Source organism: Lycorma delicatula, chromosome 10 (assembly GCF_047948215.1).
Source record: "Lycorma delicatula isolate Av1 chromosome 10, ASM4794821v1, whole genome shotgun sequence".
NCBI classification, from domain to species: domain Eukaryota; kingdom Metazoa; phylum Arthropoda; class Insecta; order Hemiptera; family Fulgoridae; genus Lycorma; species Lycorma delicatula.
In genome coordinates, this window is record NC_134464.1 from 81,480,736 (window position 1) to 81,502,418 (window position 21,683).

Genomic DNA, 21,683 nt, shown 5'->3' on the forward strand with positions numbered 1-21,683 from the left:
AAATTAAGGCATTTAGAGAAGGTGGCACAAATCATTTGCTTTCCTAATGACTAATTAATTTATTTTAAATCATATAACAGGAAAAATATTGAAATGTAGGTTTACATTTATCATTTGCACCCTTATCATCACCGTTTTTACTTTTCATGCAATTGTACGTTAATAATCTTTCTAAATCTTTTTCTTTACTTTGAAATTCAACAAACCCCACCTACATTATCAATCGATTCAATACGTTATTTATTAATCGAATATGAACAAACTAAATCCATGACCAATAGAAATGTTAATTACATTAACATTTATAACATTTTTTAAAATTCTGTAAACTTATATTTATACTAGTGTCCCCTTGATGCTCTACAGCGTTATTATTACAAAATAATGTTAGATATGTAAAAAAAATCGGCAAAAAACCAATTCCAGCTATAAACCTAGTGAACCCGTGTCCCATAGTGTTATTATTACAAAGTAATATTATATACTTTTAAAAATCGGCAAAAACCTATTCCGACAAAAAACGTAGTGGACCCGTGCTGCTCCATAGTGTTATTATTACGATGTAATGTTATACTCGTATATTTAAAAAAAAATTGCCTAAAAACCTATTCCATTTCAAACACGCCTCACTCCCGACTTTCTTGTTTTTCTCTTTCATTTTCTACCACAGATAAAACACGTATTCAAAACAAATTTCCAATTCGTTCAAACGTTCTACTAGACTGATCGGGCTGGGTTTTTATTCTGCTTGGACTAGCACGCAGATATGTCATCAAGCATTGACAGGACGTCAAAAAGATTTTCTTTGAGCAATAACTTTGCAAAATTCTTAAATTAAGTAATAAATGAGAATTTTTCTGAGGAATTCTCTGAGAAGATTCCAGTTTGATATCCGGTTACGCTTGATGACATGTCTGTGGTTCATTTACAGTATAATAAAAAAAATCAGCCCGATCCGCCCAGTACAACCCCCAGATGGACTGGAAATAGGTTATATCCCAATTTTTTTAATATATAAGGTATACTTCATGTTAGCGCTAAAAAAAGAAAAAAGTAGATAACGGGCGTGAAATTTTAATCAATAAATCCGTGAGTAACTTGAATACTAAACAGATAATTCAAAATTTCAATAAAAATATATTTCACTCTGATCGGTACATAAAAAAACATTATACCGATCACATCACGAATGAACAGATATGCAATTTCTCGGATAAAAAAAGGAACTGCACAGAATTTAAATGGATGAATCAAACAAAATCGTGGTAAAACTTTGAACAGCGTTACAGAAAATAAAATTAATTATAAGATTAAAAAAAAAGTAGATATAATTAAAGTCTATTTTAATCGTTTAAGACTTACGTAAATGAAACAACATTACGGTAAATACATGAAGATACTAAATAAACTAAATAATTCACAATTCTTTGCTTTAATTAATATTATTTGAATACATAATTATGTTCATATTAAAAGAAGATGCAGAAAAACTTAATTATTTTTTAAACGTTTTTAATTAATGTTATTTAAAAACTCATCTACAGAGAACTATAGTTTCTGTTCTGAGAAAGATATTCTGAAAGAATATCTATCGACTATATATTTTTTCTAAACAGTAAGAAAAGTCTTTTAAACGGTTCAGAATTTTATTAAAAATAGCTACGAAAGCTCTTTTATCGTAAACCGACGTATAACGTTGAGTTGCACGAAAACAGTTCTGTTGACTGGTTTAATAGAATTATTTTTGAATAATTCACTCATAAATTAACAACGTACATAAAAATAAATTAACATTTTTGGAATAAAAATTATATTAATATAACTTTTTATTATTTAAATACGCGAAAAAGAGGAACAAAACTCAATTCTCTTTAACCCCGATTTTATTAAAATTATGAAATTAAAGTAAGTATTTACTCACTTATAAAAAGCACAAAACAAAACTTAAAAGTTTTTTCATTTAAATAAAACTTCCCGTAATCATATTGACTTGAAACAATAATATAAAAACACAAATTTTATAACGGTTAAAAGTTAACTGAAAATAAATTATTTAAATAAAGGATTACAACATAAATAGAAATAGAAATGGAAAGAAAACTGCGCATAATCTAAATTCTAAATACAGGAGGGGTATAGACTACGCATGTTCTATACATAATGGGAAAACCAAATAATTGGGAAATCCATTTTAACGCTTTTAAAAAATAAAAAATAACTTCCGTGGTACAATTAACTTATAGTAGAAAAAACAACGTTAAATTAAGTACGTTAAAACATGCATTCCAACTATCATATCACATAATACATATATTATACGTTATGCGAATTAATCACTTCCAATAAGGAGGGGGGTCTGGCTAAACGGTTTAAATTGGAAAACTTCCATAAATCACACAATTTGATAATGAGTAAAGTTGTGGCCAAAAGCAAAATAAATTTTTTGTAATTGGCAACATAAAATCGTACTCCATCCGGATAAAATCGCTCGCTGCGTGCAAGAAAAATTAACTGATATCCTTTGGAAGGAACTACTTATCTTACCCTGCAACTCCTTTTAGCAAAGTTAGTTCTTTTAGACAACCTCATCTTTTCCTTATCCTTGATCACATATTTTAGGGTAAACTCCCAAAAAAGAAAGTCCAAGTAAAAGACTTTATTTTTAGTTCATATTAAGATTGGGCACAGATGTACAAAAATATATCTTTGGATGATTTGTTAAGGAAGAATATCGATGAAGTGATCAGAGGATTCCTGTCTGGCAGTTATACAAGATTTTTACTGACTAAAGAATCCATCGAACTAAACCCACTTACTAATTTTTTCTTAAATGAAAATAAAATGCAAAAAGTAAATTTATCAATTGTACTTCTGAAACGTGTTAAGGGAGGATTCAAAAAACCAATTAAACAATCTTGCAAAATATTTCACCAATAAGATATGAGAATCATACAATCTTTATAAAAACTGTATTATAAATTTTATTAAAAAAAAATTTCGGTTTGATGCAAGATTGATCTGCAATTTTCTTTTTCAACCGATACACATCAACGTAATCAAGAGTATTCAAAAACATTGGTAAATAAAGATAAAAATAAGAAGGCTTACAAAATAAAAGTTCGCAATAATAATTCTAAATTGTCGAGTTAGAATGCTGAATTTTGTTATTTCTATAACTTAAATGTTGTTCTAGAAAACCGAAATTTTTTGACGGAAGGTGATGGATTCCATGTAGTTTTTAAGCACCCACTAAGAAAACCTTTTAAGAATTCTATCGTTGAAAAATGAAATCCCCTCGTAGTATAGTAATCATAAGCCAGAAATCAACTTAATCTAGTCGGAAGTTCTAGGATCCTAGAATCAAAGCTCTTATCATGTCAAGAAGTACATTAGAAGTAAGAGTCCGTAGAACTGGACGGCACGGCGAAGTACATGAACTATGTTTACAGTTCTAAATATGATCTAAGATAAAAGTATAATGAAAATGGGAAAGAAATTTAAAAAATAAGCATGAAAACATTATATTTCAGTTCAATTAGATTTGTAATAAATAATACTTTCAAAAACTACCTCCAAATTTATTAGACAACGATTTTCTTCCATTTTTTGAACCGCGGGACTCGAATATGTCACTTTTTCCTCAAAAAGGTAGGTTTATGAATCGGGTCCCTAGGTAGCAGTACTTGACGGTGCCTTTGAATTTACAAATGATCTCGTACAAAAATTTGGTATTGTACTTGAAATAATAAAATTTAAAAGAAAATATACTACATCTTGTTTTAATGGTAAATGCTATTATGTAATGCTATTATGTAAATGAAATTAATGAAGTTGAAACAATTTTTTTAATTTTTTTTTTTTTGTCTTCAGTCATTTGACTGGTTTGATGCAGCTCTCCAAGATTCCCTATCTAGTGCTAGTCGTTTCATTTCAGTATACCCTCTACATCATACATCCCCAACAATTTATTTTACATACTCCAAACGTGGCCTGCCTACACAATTTTTCCCTTCTACCTGTCCTTCCAATATTAAAGCGACTATTCCAGGATGCCTTAGTATGTGGCCTATAAGTCTGTCTCTTCTTTTAACTATATTTTTCCAAATGCTACTTTCTTCATCTATTTGCCGCAATACCTCTTCATTTGTCACTTTATCCACCCATCTGATTTTTAACATTCTCCTACAGCACCACATTTCAAAAGCTTCTAATCTTTTCTTCTCAGATACTCCGATTGTCCAAGTTTCACTTCCATATAAAGTGACACTCCAAACATACACTTTCAAAAATCTTTTCCTGACATTTAAATTCATTTTTTTTAATTACCATCCACTAAAAAATAATAAACGTATTAGTTTACAAGATAATATAGGAACAATATATACGAACAATAGGAAAGTGTTGCAAATATGGCAACAAAGATTTGTTTCATAAAACGGAAATAAATTCGATCGGCAAAATTTCAACCAATTGATGAAGAAATAAAAAAAAGTTCATTTAATAACAACATAAGAAGTGTGTCCACGGATATGATAAAAATCGAGGGTTACACTTACAAAGTAATAAGTGTAATATTACATCACGGATCTACAGTTCGTGAACGTCAGTATATTAATTTTATTAAAAAACAAAATATATTTATGAAGTGAATCATATGACTATCAACAAAAAGATTGGCCGAGAAATTCTAAAAATGTATATTTGTTTGTTCTAGAAAGGCAATACATTTTAATACAACAATCAGTATTTCATAAAAAAAAATAATCTAACGAAACGCAGTGATATCCAAAAAAAAAAAACAAATACACTGAAATTATAAAGCGTACGGTAGAGTCCCGCAGATATCATTTCTTCCGCTCAAAAAACAAGTATTTCTGTAATATAAATAAAACTGTTTTTTAAACAAAATGATACTGATGTCAAAAAAGGTAAGACACTACTACATTTCTATTATCAAAATCTGTTTTTAATTTAGAATTTTGTTTAAAAAAAAAAAAAGTTAAATAAAACTGTTATTGGCCTGATTTCATTTATTAAAGAAAGACTAATCATAAGAATTATATTATTTCTGTAAATGTGATATGTACCTATAAATGAAATCGCAGGTGAGTGACGAAATCAAAACTGGAGAGTATAGGACCTGTTATTCGTCAGAACAAAATATGATAATTTTAAAAATCGGCCCATTGAAATAAACTACGGATCAGTTGCTCCCCAACAAACAAACAAGCGCTTGCGCGCTCGCGCACGCACACACTCGAAAAGTTATATCATAGCTAAAGATAAGTTATTCTCCAAAATCATTTATCTCAAACTTCTTCAGCATTTCGATTCAGAAATTTAACTTAATTCTTCATTACTTATATTAAGAGGTTGCACTGAAGATGCTTGTGAGATTTAACCTTATTCTCTCTATTAATAATTTCAGTCACTCACTTTATCTAATAATAATTTTCCAAAACTATCGGTTGTGAGATTTCGGACTGTAACCTTGCACGAAAAATAGAGCTACAGAGGCTATGCGTATAGGTTAGTCCTTTACAATCCAATCTCGTCATCTGAGTTCGAATGTCACGGCCGAGGAGCGAAAAAGCCTTCGAAAGATTTTCATCTCGAAATTTTTATCACTTCATGATATTATAATTCATAAATGGATCCATGTAGAGTTCTAATAAAATCGTCTTTGCACTGTTGCAATGGATGTGGTTTTCGGGTATTCAAACATACAGAAAGTCTTTTTACATCGACTCAATATTATCTTTATTATTATTATTATTACCACTTAATGGAAAACCATGGCTATTAAGTGAACGTGATTTGCTTAATAATAATAATTTGAAGAATTTATTTTAATTTATTTTAATTCAATATTTCTTTCATAATTTGTGAATGGTAATTATTTCAAATACTTCATCGATAAAAATTTAATAAATACAATATATATATATATATATATATATATATATGTATGTATATACACAGTGAAAATCGATTAATACACTAGTGAAAAATACAAAAATGTTACTTTATATAGGCTGATCATTTAAATAATGCAATAACGGGAAACCAATCAATATTAGAATTGAAATAACGAGTTTGTGGTTTAAACTGTTGCCAGTTGATAATAATAAAAGCGTAAACCAACAATACTCTGTGGACTTTGTAAAATACATTTAGTTCCTTCTCATTATTTTAAATATGAATGCGAAAAAGGGTGTTACTAAATAAATAATAAAAAAACTCAAACAAAATACAAACGCAGAAAAAATAATGGAAGGGAAAAGGATTAGAGAAAAACCGTAGCTTCTCTAGAAAATACGAAATCCTAACTGTCGCCGCATAAAATAAAAATTTGCCTTTTCTGTCTTATTCAGCTATACACAAGTATAGACCTATAAAACATTATAAAGGCAAAAATATAAGTTATAAATATACATATAAAACTGTAATATATATGGATTGGAGAACTGCCAACATAACGACATATAAATGTCGTACATTTCACGATTATTACAACATTTAGGAAATACCCAGCACATGTTACACAAATGTAACTGTAATACGAATAACATTTAAGATAAAGGGAAAAGAGTCATATATTTGATATTATCATAGTACGATAATATTTTATTACGTAAATTAGAGACTACAAATATTATTAGATTTTAATTTTAACACGTTTTAAAACGTTGAAGGGCAGTGAATTATATTAAAGCTAGAATTTTAGTTATATATTATAACATGGTACAGAATTTTAATTAGTAATTAACTGCTGTGTTAATAATTAGATACATTCATACAACATTTTATTTAACAATGCAAATTTTAATTAATCAAAAAAACCAACAACCGCACTAAGTTTAAATTTTCCGAATGTTTGTAAAAAAAACCAAAAGTATGTTAAAAAATCCCCATCATGTTTTATGTAAGATAAAATATTATTATCTTTATGTATTCATAAATTTACTAATATTATAACAGAAAATACAACTCTCAACATTTTCACATGATTTTAAGTTACTAATTAAAAAAAAAAAATCCCTTTCGGCACGCCGGAAGGCAGAGGTAGATTTCACCGGTGCCTAAAAAAAGGATAAGAAAAGATAAAAAAGGATTTCCACCTTAAATTTAAGAAAGGTTTCAAATTTACTCAATACGACAATGGTTGCATGTAAAAAAAAGTTTCACATATTTAGCATACGACAAGGCCCATCTTACAATTCCAGCAACATTTTGGTCATGCCGTAATAGTTGGTCACATCAAAAATTGTTTCAGACAAAATTTTTGGGTAATGTTTAGAGAATTAACGACCATTTAAACCGATTTGATACTGTGACTATTAAGGGAGGTATGATTCTTTTTGTCTTCGAAACACCATTTTTTCAACTCCCTGAGCCAACGGTTGGTGATATCAAAAACATTTACTTAGATAAGTTTTAGGCTTTTATCTAAAGAATAGTAGGAACTTTAAACTAATTCGATATTTCAATTAATAAGAAAGTTATAGCGATATTTTGATTTTTCGAAAAAGTCCCCACATTTCCACCCCCATGGTCCGATTTTGGCCGTTAACGAACTCGACCGAGATTTTGGGAAGAGTTATTTTTAAGGAACAATTTGAAAGTGATTGGCGCAAAATTACGGCAGTTATCGTGTCCCAAGAAAGTGAATATATATAAACTTTTGAGTTGACGGTGGTTTTGAGGTCTGGAAGATGTGAAACGCGAAAATATGCCGAAATTTTCCCGAAGTCGAATCACACGGTGCCCATTACAATAGGTAGCTTTCTAATGAAATCAATCTAATAAATTTGGACTTTAGTGAAAAAAATCCAAAACATGAAAAGTATTGTATGGAAGTTGTATGAATTTGTTGATTATATTTATGAAAGGTGAAACTTATTAAGTTGTATTGAGCATTATAAAATCTTATATACAGAAGTTTTTATACACAGATGAAGGAGCAGCACTTGTTCTGTATACATTATGCTACAAAGGAATAATAATCTTGTTAAGAGTGATACAGACGCTTTTACTGTAAATATACAATTAGTTTATCTCTTTATCATACATAATTATTATACAAGCACTGACTACCGAAGCTAATTACGTAAAAATAAAAATAAATTATAAATACCTTAATAATTTAAATACATTACCTATAAAAATATTTATACTAAAAAAAGTTAATGGTTTATTTTTAACAAGATATTCGCTACTGTCAGCAGATTCGAATATTAGCAGACTTAATTCAGGAAACACCCGGTTAACTAATTGAATTCAAAAGATGAACGGTTTCTTAATTTAAGATAATTTTAATAATAATACTTTGTTCTGTATAAAGTCCAATCCACCCAAAAGAATTATAAGGTAATAAATTGCGTTGGAAAAAAAGGTTTTAAAACAGCAGTGTTTAATAGTTCATATAAAAACAAATTAAGTTTACTTCTTGGAAAAAGCGAATTTAAACTTGATTAACTAATTTTTATTTAATATATCAATATATTTTTAGAATACCATGTTTTGGTAAAAATAATAATAAAAACAATAGAATGAACGATAATCAGAAGGAAAACGAAGGATTTCTCTTTTAAAAGCGAATAACTATACAGAGTATTATCGCCTGAGAACTCAAACAACAAGGTGACCCCGTGCTGAAGAATAACGTGATTTTTTAAATAAAATGTAAACAATAAATTAAAAAAAGTAGAGGCCCTATAACGATAAACGTTCAAGTTTAGTTACGAACTGCTTACACGCGCGCCCTCAACACACACACACACACATACAAACATTAATTTATAAATTTATATATTAATTTTGTAGTATATTAAACCTGATCGAGATTCGATCCTTCAGGATGAAAGATTCATTTTTTAATATAATATAGGAATTAAATAACTGTTACGTTTTACATAAAGTAGAAAGGAAGAACTTTAAACGCTTATTAAAATGAGATGAAAACCAAGCGCTGAAAGTGTTACAAAAACCCGTTTTTTGTTTTCCAATTTGTAAGAAAATATATTTTTTTAATGAAAATTTATATTTCCCGAAATTCAAAAATCTTAATTTTATTTTTTTTAATTGTTTAAAAAATAAAAATGAATTTGTTTAATAAAAAAATTATTGTATGATAAAATAGCAGCAATCATAAAAATTCAGATTATACAGTTTTATATTCAGAACGAGGTCTCCATCACAATAACAATATTTTTTTAGAAGCTACTGCTTGTTACAACATGAATATTCATAAAAAATTGAAAGCAAATAATATTACATCAAAACCTTCTCCTCCACAAAAAAAAAAAAAAACAAGAAGTTCTACATTTTATCGTTGCCTAAGAAAATACACTTTTATAATAATACTGAGTCGAACTACGTAACTACAAAACTAACGTAACTGCACAATATAAATATTCCTGTTCAATTTAAAGATACATACCGAATTAAGAAAAAGTATATAAAACACCACAATTTTAAATTAAATTTAAATGTTTTTATATGTAATGGAACTGGAATTTTATATATGAATAAAATAACTTACTACATTGCCGTTTCAGATCGATAATACTGGGAAAAACGATTAAGTAACTAAAATTTATCTGGAAATTATTTAAAGAGATATAAAAAATAATAATTAAAAAAATAAATAAATTAAGGTTTTGAAAAATAGAATTACGATATCCTGAAGTCCAAAATTTACAACGAATATAAATTTAAAAAAAAAGTAGAATATATATATATATACATACGCGGTTGAACACACAGACATACACATAAACACAACACATATATATATATATAATCACAATGGTTGTATATGTATTATACATACACGAGACATATTAAAAAACGCTGTTTTCAATATTTTATCCGAAATAGAGGTGCATAACAATCCGCTTCAATAAAATAACTGAATGTAAAAGTGTAAAAATAGAATTACGTGTAACAGTTTCCTATATAGTATTATAACATTTAACACACACAATTAGATACGCTTTTCCATAAGATCAGAGAGAACAACAAAAGTTATTATGTCATAGATCACTCGATTTCACCGAACAATATAGGCTAAAAGAATTGAACCGCGTACATTTGGCAACAGCGTAATCTAGTAAATTTCATAACTCTGTTCGTTCATTTATGAAAGGGATAAATTGATATTGATTACATTTAATAAGTATTTACTACTGCAAAAAACATTGAATGTACTCTGTTGAATCAAAAGGAAGTTTTTTTTCTTAGAAACTCCACAGTAATTAAAACTAGCATCAAAAATTTGTGAGAAGAGTTCATACATTGTAAAGTCTAATAGCAACAGGGACTAAACAACAAGGAACCAAGAAAAAGGAAGAGATGAATACAGAGAAAGAAAAAAACGACATACAAAGTAAACGAAAAAACATAAACAGAGTAAATAGAAATAGAGCACTCAACCGGATACGTTAAAATAAATCAGATAATCATAATACAGCCACTATCATCATCACTTCATAATCATATCAGAAATCAAATCATCATAAATCAAATGGAGTCACTAAGGTCTAGTATGTGGAGACGTTCAAACCGTTTAACGTGCCAACTGTTGTCCCAGAGGTTAATGGCTAAGTGGTTCATGTGGTAGTTCAGGCGTAGTTCATACCTAGAACTGAAGCGTTTATCTCTTCCCGGACACAACGTAAACGCAAATATCAAACCACGGCGCCTCATTGATACATCTCGCCAACTTATTCTGGAACTACTATAATATCTTGAAGTTTTTCACCATAGTTCAATACTTTTAAGTCCAAATCGATTTCAGGAGAGTACAAACAGTTTATTAGATAATGATAACTGGGACCTCCTACACAGCGACCAGTACACTTCCTTAAACTTGACGTTAAGTTGCGTCCTCTTTTCCCGAACATGAATCTTCCATGTTAGGCGACGATCCAGATGAAGGCCCAGGTACATAATGCTGTTGGTATGTGGGATTAAAACGCCAATCGGATTGATTTGCGTTCAGTATCCCCTCCTCATGGCGAACGTCCTTTAGGACGTTCGAACTCCACTTAGCTTGGTTGACCCTTATCCTCAATTTCCCCAGCCACCTGTTGACTTGGGCCAATTCAAATAGCAGAACAGTCGAGACTACAATATATATCGATAGCCAGAATAGCCGTGTCGTAAGCAAAAGAAGCAATGATGATGTGGTTCGCAGTAAACAGTTATCACATTTTATTTCTGTCACCAACAACCATAGTTGACTAGAATTTGTAATTTGTAATGGTAATTTATCATCGGCCACCTTACGAATAAATTTTACATCGTTAATCTATTACGGTTGGAAAAATAGAGGTAATCTTCGTAATGAAGAAGATTATGTTCAATATTAAGATAAGAAAATTCGTTTTAATAATTTCATTAATCCAATAGTATTGTTTTAGCAACCACCCGGAATGACTCCGGTTTGAATCCCGGTCACGCCTGTCATTTTTCATACATTAACAAAACTTCCATATCATATTTTTATATATAAGACTGAACCCCGCGTACTAATCTGAACAATCCACAGGACAAAACAAAATACTACACAGATTTTGCCTCTCTGATTTGTTTTTTAAATGTGTTCTCAACGTTTTCATTATTAAGAACGTTTTACTTAAAAGTTTTTAACTATTATTAGCAACTTTTCGAAGAAAACTGTAACTTTCAATCGCATGGTGGGAGTAAAAATGAATTTTCCTTATGTTTTGAGATATGCTAAAAGTACAAAAATACTATTCAATTAAACTGGGGTTTCCTTATATATTTATAGGCCTATGTATAAAATTTTGTGGCTCGAAAATCTCCAAAACTGGTACATCAATTTCATTGAAATTTAGATATGCTGTAGTACATCTGAAGTTGTGCATGTAGATGAAGACTGGTTGAATCGTTCCTTAGTTATGTTTAATTTAAGGTCGGAAAAATTAGAGTGGGGCTAGTTAGAAGCCTGGTTCTTTATGATACTGGAAATTAAAACGTTGACGTTTCTTTATCTACGGTATTTATAGTTAGCAATATTAAATCAAATAAAAATATATACTAAAATATTAAAATCGAACTAAATTAACGAAAAGTTGATCTTCTTGTACAGAACAGCGCACGATTATTTTTTATTTAAACTCGTTTTAAATAATAAATAAATAAAAAATCTTGCGCAGTTCTGCGCAAGAAGACCAAATTTTCGTTATTTTATTTTGTTTCCACGTTCCAACTTGCAGTATAATAACGAACCACGTTTCTAACTTTACCCCGTTCAAATTGTTACGACCTTAAATTGAACATAACTCAAGAACGACTCAACTAATTTTCACTCAAGATTCATCGAATTTTCACATGCACAACTTACACTACAATTACAGCATAATCTAAATTTTAATGAAATTGATCTAATAGTTATGAAGATTTTTGAGCCACAAAATTTTATACATAGGCCTAAAAGTAAATAAATCTAATATATATATATATGTGTGTGTGTGTGTGTGTGTGTGTATATACATAAGGCAGTCATAATTTAATTGAATGTTATTTTCGTACTCCTCATATCTCAAAAAGTAAAGAAAATTCATTTTCACCCCCCACCCGCGCAAAGCACGCGATCGAAAGTAATATTGTACTTTTCTTCGAAAAGTTGTTAAAAAAATCGGATGGGGCTGTGTGGAAGCGCACGGCCGTTGATATAACGTGAGACGTTATACACACCTTGGATGAAGTTTCTCCGAACTACAGACAGACCAACTTATCTGTACAGTTAAATAGGAGAACCACCATCGTATTTTTTTGGAAGAAACTAAGTCTCCAATGAAAAATTTTGGTTCCTTCATTTGGCCAACTTTACAGATAAACTGGTCGGTCTATATGTCAGCAATTCTCTGTTAGTGTATTAGATTGAAATAAAACCGAGACTCGACTGGGTACTAAATTAAATTTTAACATAGAACCGACACTGAATGGTACATGATGTTTTTTTCGACTGATATTCGACGAAAAATTTGTTCAACATTGGTCTGTGATATGAGAAGAGACATAAGGCATAATAAGCAGCGGTAGAGGTACTGGCGCCGTCGGCGTCGTTCACTGAGCGCGCCGTGCCAACTTTGCGAGGCTCCCGAAACAGTCTCGCTAGCTCGACACCGGAAATTGGGGTACATGTGCGTGGCCTATAACCTCCTCCTTCCAACGATATGCGTAATTTATATTTCCGGCTGGCTTTTGCGCGGGCTGAGGCTGATACATTGAATTTTTATATTTTTTTACATGTTTTACTTTAATTTTTACACATAAATATTGTCCAAAATACACTTACTATTACTTAAATCGATCTATCTCGACAAACACTAGACACAAACACACGAATAACCGTGCTACCATGGAAATGATTGAGAGGGCCAGTTTTGGCCGATCTGCGTTGTGCCCCCACATTGGGGGCACATCGCAGATCGGCCCCATTTATTTGATTCATTGAATCAAATACACCTCTTGTATATCAACATGTTGAACTAGATGAAATGAAAATGGTATTCAACCTTATTTATAACTGACAATTAAGAAAAACCAAATCTGATTAGTGTGACTTGTACCTCGGACATTTTACATTTCACAATCATAAGAGTGAGAAATGGTGTAAAACAACAAATTAATGTACTTTATGTGGGAGGAATAATGTATACTATAATTTTCCTCCAATATTAATGTATACAATATATAAACTATCTCCATTAGCAAGAGAAATAAATCAGTAAAACATAACATCTATATTTATATATATAAAAATGAATGTTTGTTTATCTCGTACTAGTTCCTATACCATTCATTCGAATGCGATAAAACTGCTGAGTTGTTGTGCGCACGCCCGCGAAGGTTTCTGAATTAGTTTGGTGGCGCTGGGGGTCGAGATATTTGGAAAAATTATATTTATGGTCCGATTTGGCTCATATTCAGAATATATATTAGTTACGTGAAAAGAAAAATTTTTGCAAAAACTATACCAGCTAGGTGGCGCCGGTGTCAATATATTTTCGAAACAAAAAAACAAACAAATATACTAACAGACTTTTTCTTCTTCTATATATAAAAATGCGATGTTCGTATGTGTGTCCGTTGTAGACTAAAAAACTACTGAACCGATTTACGCGCGGGTTTTTGCAAAATGGTCCGCGTCGTCCGGAGAAGGTTTAAAGCTTTTGAAATCCTCGAGCTAACCGGTAGAAAGAAAGTTAGAGGTATTTTGAACCGACCAATGTTTTTAAGGAGTAGCTTGAATTAAATCCGACAGGTAATGCTGTTTTAACAATTGGCTTTACTTACATTCTGACTTTTATAAAGCGAAAGGTTAAATTCTGTTAAGTTCGGTAATGTTTTGTAAGTTTTTTAATGTTCAGTTTTAATTGTGATGATTTTGCAGCCGTATCTCTTTTCGTTAAAAAGTTATTTTTCACCGGCTACTGTGCCTAGACAGTGGTTTGAATTAAATCCGATAGATAATGTTGTTGTTTTACCAGTTATATTTATTTACCATCTGACTTCTATAAAGTGAAAAGTTAAATTTTGTGAAGATCCGTAATGTCATTTTTTTAATGTTTTATCAAACTTTCAATTGTATTAATTTTATCTATATATATATATATATATATATATATTCAAATCTAGTAATAGCGAATCACTGCCGGATCTGTAATAGAAGATAAAATTGAAATAACTGTAATTAAAAAGAGTACGGTAGTATGATATATCGAGAAACATACAAAAACGAAAAAGAAGAACATAAAAATCAAGCCTTAAAACGGGACAATAAAAAGGACTGAATATTTTTTTTAAAAATGCGGTTAGAATTTTCATTTAGTGTTTTCAAAATAGCAGCCAGCCAATCACTTATTCTCTTTTTATAACTGATGTGACTTAAATTATTTCTAAAATATTTTGGTGATAAATTAAGTAACAGAATTAACACTATATATAAAGGTAATAATAAAATACGGAAACGGCTTCATATTTCAAAACTGAGGGAAACTAGGAGGTAGAAACAAGTTCGGATTTCCATAGTTACAAAATTACTACTTTATAGTGTTTTTGAAATGTTTGTCGGATCAATCTTGGATCTTCCATACTGAAGCAAACTATTTTTTTTTTTAAATAGTAAAGTGAAAATGTGATAATTGAATGTAAAATTTTAAAAGAAAAACGATGGCGAAAAAACGTTCGATAAATGCCTTCGTTTTCGAGTTATAAACGTTCAAAGTAACATAAACGCAAATATCGCGTTAGTAATAAAAACTAGGTAAAACGCCCGGTCATTAACTTTTTTCGAATTACCTTCAGAATTTCATCCAATAATAAATCTTAAACAGTTAATGTTGAAAGTAATGGCACAAACACTTATAACGAATAACATTAATAATAAAAATACACAATAACTGATAATTTGCGACACTACTAATAATTAAATGGCTTGGTCAAATGATATTATTTATTTTAATTATCACAATATTTAATTTTTAAATTTAGTTAAATATTTTTGGTCTTACATTATTAGTACTATTTAATACCATTATATAAATAAGCTATTTTTTATAACATAACGAACGAATAGTTTTTTTTCTGTCTTCAGTCATTTGACTGGTTTGATGCAGCTCTCCAAGTTTCCTTATCTAGTGCTAGTCGTTTCATTTCAGTATACCCTCTACATCCTACATCCCTAACAATTTGTTTTACATATTCCAAACGTGGCCTGCCTACATAATTTTTTCCTTCTACCTGTCCCTCCAATATTAAAGCGACTATTCCAGGTTGCCTTAATACGTGGCCTATAAGTCTGTCTCTTCGTTTAGCTATATTTTTCCAAATGATTCTTTCTTCATCTATTTGCCGCAACACCTCTTCATCTGTCACTTTATCCACCCATCTGATTTTTAACATTCTCCTATAGCACCGCATTTCAAAAGCTTCTAATCTTTTCTTCTCAGATACTCCGATTGTCCAAGTTTTACTTCCATATCCATATATGTACGATTGTACATGAACGAATAGTACGATATTGAATTCAATATATGAATGTATGTGTGTGAACTCTATTTATCTCGGATTCGGACTAAGCATCGTTAGAGAATTACAAAAATACACGAATGGCCGGGTTCACCTCAAAATGGCTGCCAAAATTAAAATTTTGTAACAATCATTACTCAGTAACGGTATAAGCTATGAAATAGGTTCAAATCCACTAATATAAAGTTTATTAAAATGCATAAAATATATAAATATCAATTCTTTTAAACCTTAAGTGTAAGACCCCAAAATACCTAAAATACATTTTTTAATAAATTTTATAAAAAGTTAGCAAATTTTATTTACAGCAAATAAATCAGATGAAACTATTAATTAATAATCAAATTATACAATATAATTACATATAATATAATATTGTATCATTACAACCATAAAAACAAAAATCTATTTCATAATTCGTGTTAAAAAAAATTCTTAAATTTCCAGTAATATACAAAATAATACATTCAGAAATACATAATAACAAAAAAAAAAGAATTACAAAAATTACACAATTACATTAAAATAATGGAATAATATTTAATTTGTTATAAAATTAAAAAAGTAAAAGCACGCCAAATTGATTAAATAATGCACGTTCGATTTGATACGAATATGATGTTCATAAAATCGGTAAATTTTAATGAACTTACGTCTGAAGTAAACAACATACATAAATACTGTTGTAAATTCAATTAAATATCGTTCGTTACTAACTTAATTATATTGTCATATGAAACAGTACTCGTATTTATGAAGCGATATACTATATACAACTCTGATGTTATTAAGTTAATAATAAAGCAGGAGAATGGTTTTTAATTTTTTTTTTTTTTAATAATCTAACAACGGTTTTTAAAGCTTAAATTGCTAATTAAATGATGGAATATTCATCCCCCTAACTGGAATATTCATAAAATATATCAACATTTTCACTCATCACTCATCAAATTTTCACATGCACAACTTTATATACACTACTACTATAGCATATCTAAATTTTAATAAAATCGATCTAGTAGTTTTGAAGATTTTCGAGCCACAAAATTTTATACACAAGCATAAGCTTGTGTATTATTTATGTATTTTTATTAAAAAATACATAAATAAATATATAAGAAACTACAATTTAAGAGAATGGAATTTTCTTACTCCTCATACCTCAAAACGTACAAAAAAATTAATTTTCATCCCCTCCCACCACCAACATGCGACCGAAAGTAATATCATACTTTTTTCGAAAAGCCGATAACTTTTTAAACATACATAAGTACCGTAACCGTAAAAGTAATAAATGATAATGAACAATAATTTTTATTATTTTTCATTCCCAAACACAGTAATTAATTTGAAAATGAGAAGGTTAAAAAAACATAATTTATCAAATATTCTAAATTCGTCTAGATACGTGTACCAGTGAGAAAAAATCTTTTTATACACGCATTAAATATTTTTATTTACAAAAAAAAAAAAAAAAATAGCGACCACATTTTTTTTAATACCTTTAAATGAAACTTAAATACTTAACTTAACTGTTTTAAATTAATATCTGAAAACTCCTCGATATTCATAAAATTCTTAAAATAGCCATCAAAAATTATTACTAAAAGTTTAAAAAACTTTCGTTAAATTTAATAGTCACATCCGACTTTATTCTGATAAGTAAAACATTAATTGAAAATATTATATTATGGTTTTCATTATTTACATTTACCTTCAAAAACTAGGGTTGTTTAAAAAAAAGTCCATCATCATTTATAAAAATCCAGAATAATTTTAGTGATAATACATTCGTTTTTTACTGAATTCATCAATAATGCAGGTTACCATCCTCGTCTTATAAAATTTTAATCCTGTCTTTCTTCTTATCTTATTTTTAGACTTCCATATATTGTACTACACACAGTGCTTGAAACGTGCTTATTTTATGATATACATCTACATCCTTTTCGTAGGTAACAGGATGGTAACATGTAACTAGGATTCATCCTAAGTATCTGAAAGCATTAACCTGCTCAAAAATGGAATCTTTTGTCACAATTTTAAATCTCATCGACCATTTCCCCTTCGAATTGCCGTTTTTGGTTTTATAGCTTATATCCGCAGATCATATATGTGGTATATTTTATCCAAATGAAAGATTGAATATTGTAAGATTTCTTCTTTTTCCTCAATAACGATTTTGTCATCCGCGAATAGAAACGTGTTTATCGAATACTCCTGTCATAATTTTATCCCCACATTAACTTTCTTCCACCACTGTTTTACCGCATTGTCGATATAGATATTGTGAAAGATGGGGAAAGTGCAATATTGTCTTAGTCCTTTATTATCCAGTCCTATCTCTTCTGACACTGCTTTGGAAGTTTGAATTACTTTTACTATTTTTGATACTTCATATAAACTTTAAATAACTTGTATTAAATGGTGTGGCATCCCTGCACGTCTTACAATTTTCCAAACTTTATCTCTACGTAAAAATCTATGAATGCTAAATTAGTTTCCAAATACAATCCCGTCTTTCCTCTATTAGTTGCTGGGCCGTAAAAACATTATCAATGTAGGATTTTCCAAGTCTATAAATCCACACTGTACTTCCCAAATTCAAGTTTGGGTTATAATTTTTAACCTTATATTTATGATTATGCTATATATCCAGTGCTGAATATACTTGTATTGAACAAGAGATAAATATTAAAAAATACGACTGCCAAAAAAAAAAATATTGCTGACAAAAATTGCTCTTTAATATACGATAATTAAAAAGCACGCGGGTGACAATTCTGTATAATTGTTTTTTTTTTATTTATTTAAATATATATATATATATATATATATATATATATAAATATAGACTCGTATATACAATATATATAGCCTATGACACTCCTGGTAACGTAAGGATTCCAACGCTGGATCATATATCTAAATCGGTTCAGCCGTTGAGCTGCTACGGTGGAACAATCAAACATAAATAAATACATCCTAAATACAATGCACTCCTTTTTGGGCAGAAGTGTAAAAATAAATTATATTGTATGTTAAAAAAAAATAATAATATGCGCATATAATTACAGTCTGCTCTACGACTGATTCCACTTTCCTTTCCCTTCAGTTATTAATTTAATCTCTTCATTAAAATACAGTAGATCTTAAACGAATTAAATCTCAGATACTACAACATTTAATCTCTATTAATTTCAAATATTACTTTTAAGTTCGTCTAAATATATTATTTATCAAATTAAGGCAAATTCTTCCTATTTTCACGAATCCGAAATTACTTCACATTAAGCGTGTTAAGTTGATATTAAATGAACTTTGCTGTTTTATTTTTATTTTCCTGAAATCGTAGCTGCAAAGCTATAACGCAAGGGATGTACAGAAATCAGTCAAAAAATAGGGCATGGGCTTTTTTGGCATTTTTCGACGTTCAAGACCCAGCATCTCCCAAATAAAAAAAGAAAAAAAAGTAAGGGGTAATGTTCGTACGCACTTGCGTAGGATTTTTTGAAGAATAATAACTTTTAACTGGATAAACCGATTTTGATGAAATTTGGCAGAGACTCGTGTGTAAGAGGCAATTTGTTGGTTAAACATTTGGATCAATATCTCCAGGGGTTGGAATAGGCAGTTTCTCTGGGATCAATTTCTCAAAATTTTGTTAATATAACCCCAATTTATACTGAGCTCAGAGTACATGTGAACAAGTTTATCTTACAGTTTCTAAAAACATTTGCCCCAAAAATTCTTCCTCTTCCTCAAAAATCGGAGAAAAGAATCTTTTTATTCATGGCTTATTTTTTAACCGAATTTTTTTCCCTAAGCAAAACAGTAAAACAATTATCCAAAACAAAAATCCCTTTCGGCACGCCGGAAGGCGGAAATAGATTTCACAGGTGCTAAGTAGGGGATAAAATAAGATTTCCGCCATAAAATTAAGAAAAACTTCAAATTTACTCAATACGACAATGGTTGCATGCGAAAAAAGTTTCACGTGTTTAGCATACAATTTTCTTACAATTCCAGCAACATTTTGGTCATCCCTTGTCGTAAGAGCTGGTCATATCAAAAATTATTTCAAAGGTTTTAGGTAATGTTTAGAGGATTAACGACCGCTTTAAACCGATTCAATACTGTGCCTATTAAAGGAGGTATGATGTTTTTTGACCCCCTTTTTCCACCCCCTGGGCCAATGATTAGTGATATCAAAAAACTTTACTTAGATAAGATTTAGGCCCTTATCCAAAGAATATTAGTAATTTTAAACGCATTCGATATTTTACTTAACAAGAAAGTTATAGCAATATTTGGTTTTTCGAAAAAGCCCCCCATTTCCACCTACATGGTCCGATTTTGCCCCATAACGAACTCGATCGAGATTTTGGGTCGCTATATTTTATGTATCAATTTGAAAGTGATTGGCGCAAAATTACGGCAGTTATCGTGTCAAGAAAGTGAAATGTATATATAAACGTGAAAATGTACATATAAACGTGAAAATGTACATATAAACGTGAAAATGTACATATAAACGTGAAAATGTACATATAAACGTGAAAATGTACATATAAACGTTTGAATTGACGGTGGTTTTGGGGTCTGGGGGATGTGAAACGCGAAGATATGTCAAAAATTTTCTGGAAATCGAATCATCGTACCCATCACAATAGGTAGAGTTTCTTATGATTTCTACCTTATACTTTGGGGGAAATATTGTGGATGGGGTAGCCGATCAAAATTTAAAAATATAGATTTTAAAATTTTTTTAAACTTTTTCCATGATGAATCACTATTTTTTCATTATGTAAGAATACATAACCAATGCCGGCAAAATGTAGTAACTTTATTACCACACTTTTCTTCTCGTTTAACAATATTCTTCTACAAGTAAAATTTGTTTGAAAGATTAATTGTTTATAAAAATCATAAAATGTTAAACAGAATACTTTAATTTTTCAGTGAAATAATAAATAACATGAAATCTTTAAATAATGTTAAATGCTGATCATAAAGACTAATACTTTACATTTTTCAACATAATAATTAAAATTATATAAAAAACTAATTAATTCTAATAATATTAATTAGTTATTACGTACCTTCCCCTCCGCCTCTTCAGCTCGGGTCTCGGCCTGAAGCACTCTCTGCTCCAGCTCCGATAACTGAAACAAAAAAGAAAAAAATTATATAGAGAAATGGAAACATATATTAAACTTCTGAAATGGAATGAAAGCAACTGTAAAACGAAAATGCACATAAATTATTTGAAAGACAAACATGAAATAAAACATTACATTAGGTACCTGCCTTTTAAACACACATAAATTAATATACGATACGATATAACAAATATACAAAATGTTAGAAGTTTAACAATCCATCAAGTGTATACTAAAACTGAAGTAAACCTCACATAAGTATACGTAACGTAAATTTACAAGCTTGTACGTAAATGTCAGATATGATCTCCCTTACAATCATTCATTTTTTGAGGTAGGATACTAAAAAAGTCTGAAATTGCTTGTAATCCAATTTTAAATCGTTTAACAAAGTTTGAAGATGAACTAGTATTTTTTTTTAAAGGAATATTTATTTTTCTTTGTTCCTGGATAATT

The 21,683-nt window shown here is 29.6% G+C and overlaps 1 protein-coding gene across 1 annotated transcript in view; it reads right to left on the reverse strand.

Annotated features, from left to right (window-relative positions):
• LOC142331148 (uncharacterized protein CG43867) overlaps positions 1 to 21,683 on the reverse strand; it is a 514,685-nt gene that overhangs the window by 131,987 nt on the left and 361,015 nt on the right. Inside the window, exon 2 of the mRNA XM_075376851.1 lies at positions 21,168 to 21,230. Within this exon, the coding sequence (XP_075232966.1) occupies positions 21,168 to 21,230 (63 nt within the window). The remainder of the gene's footprint in view (positions 1 to 21,167; positions 21,231 to 21,683) is intronic.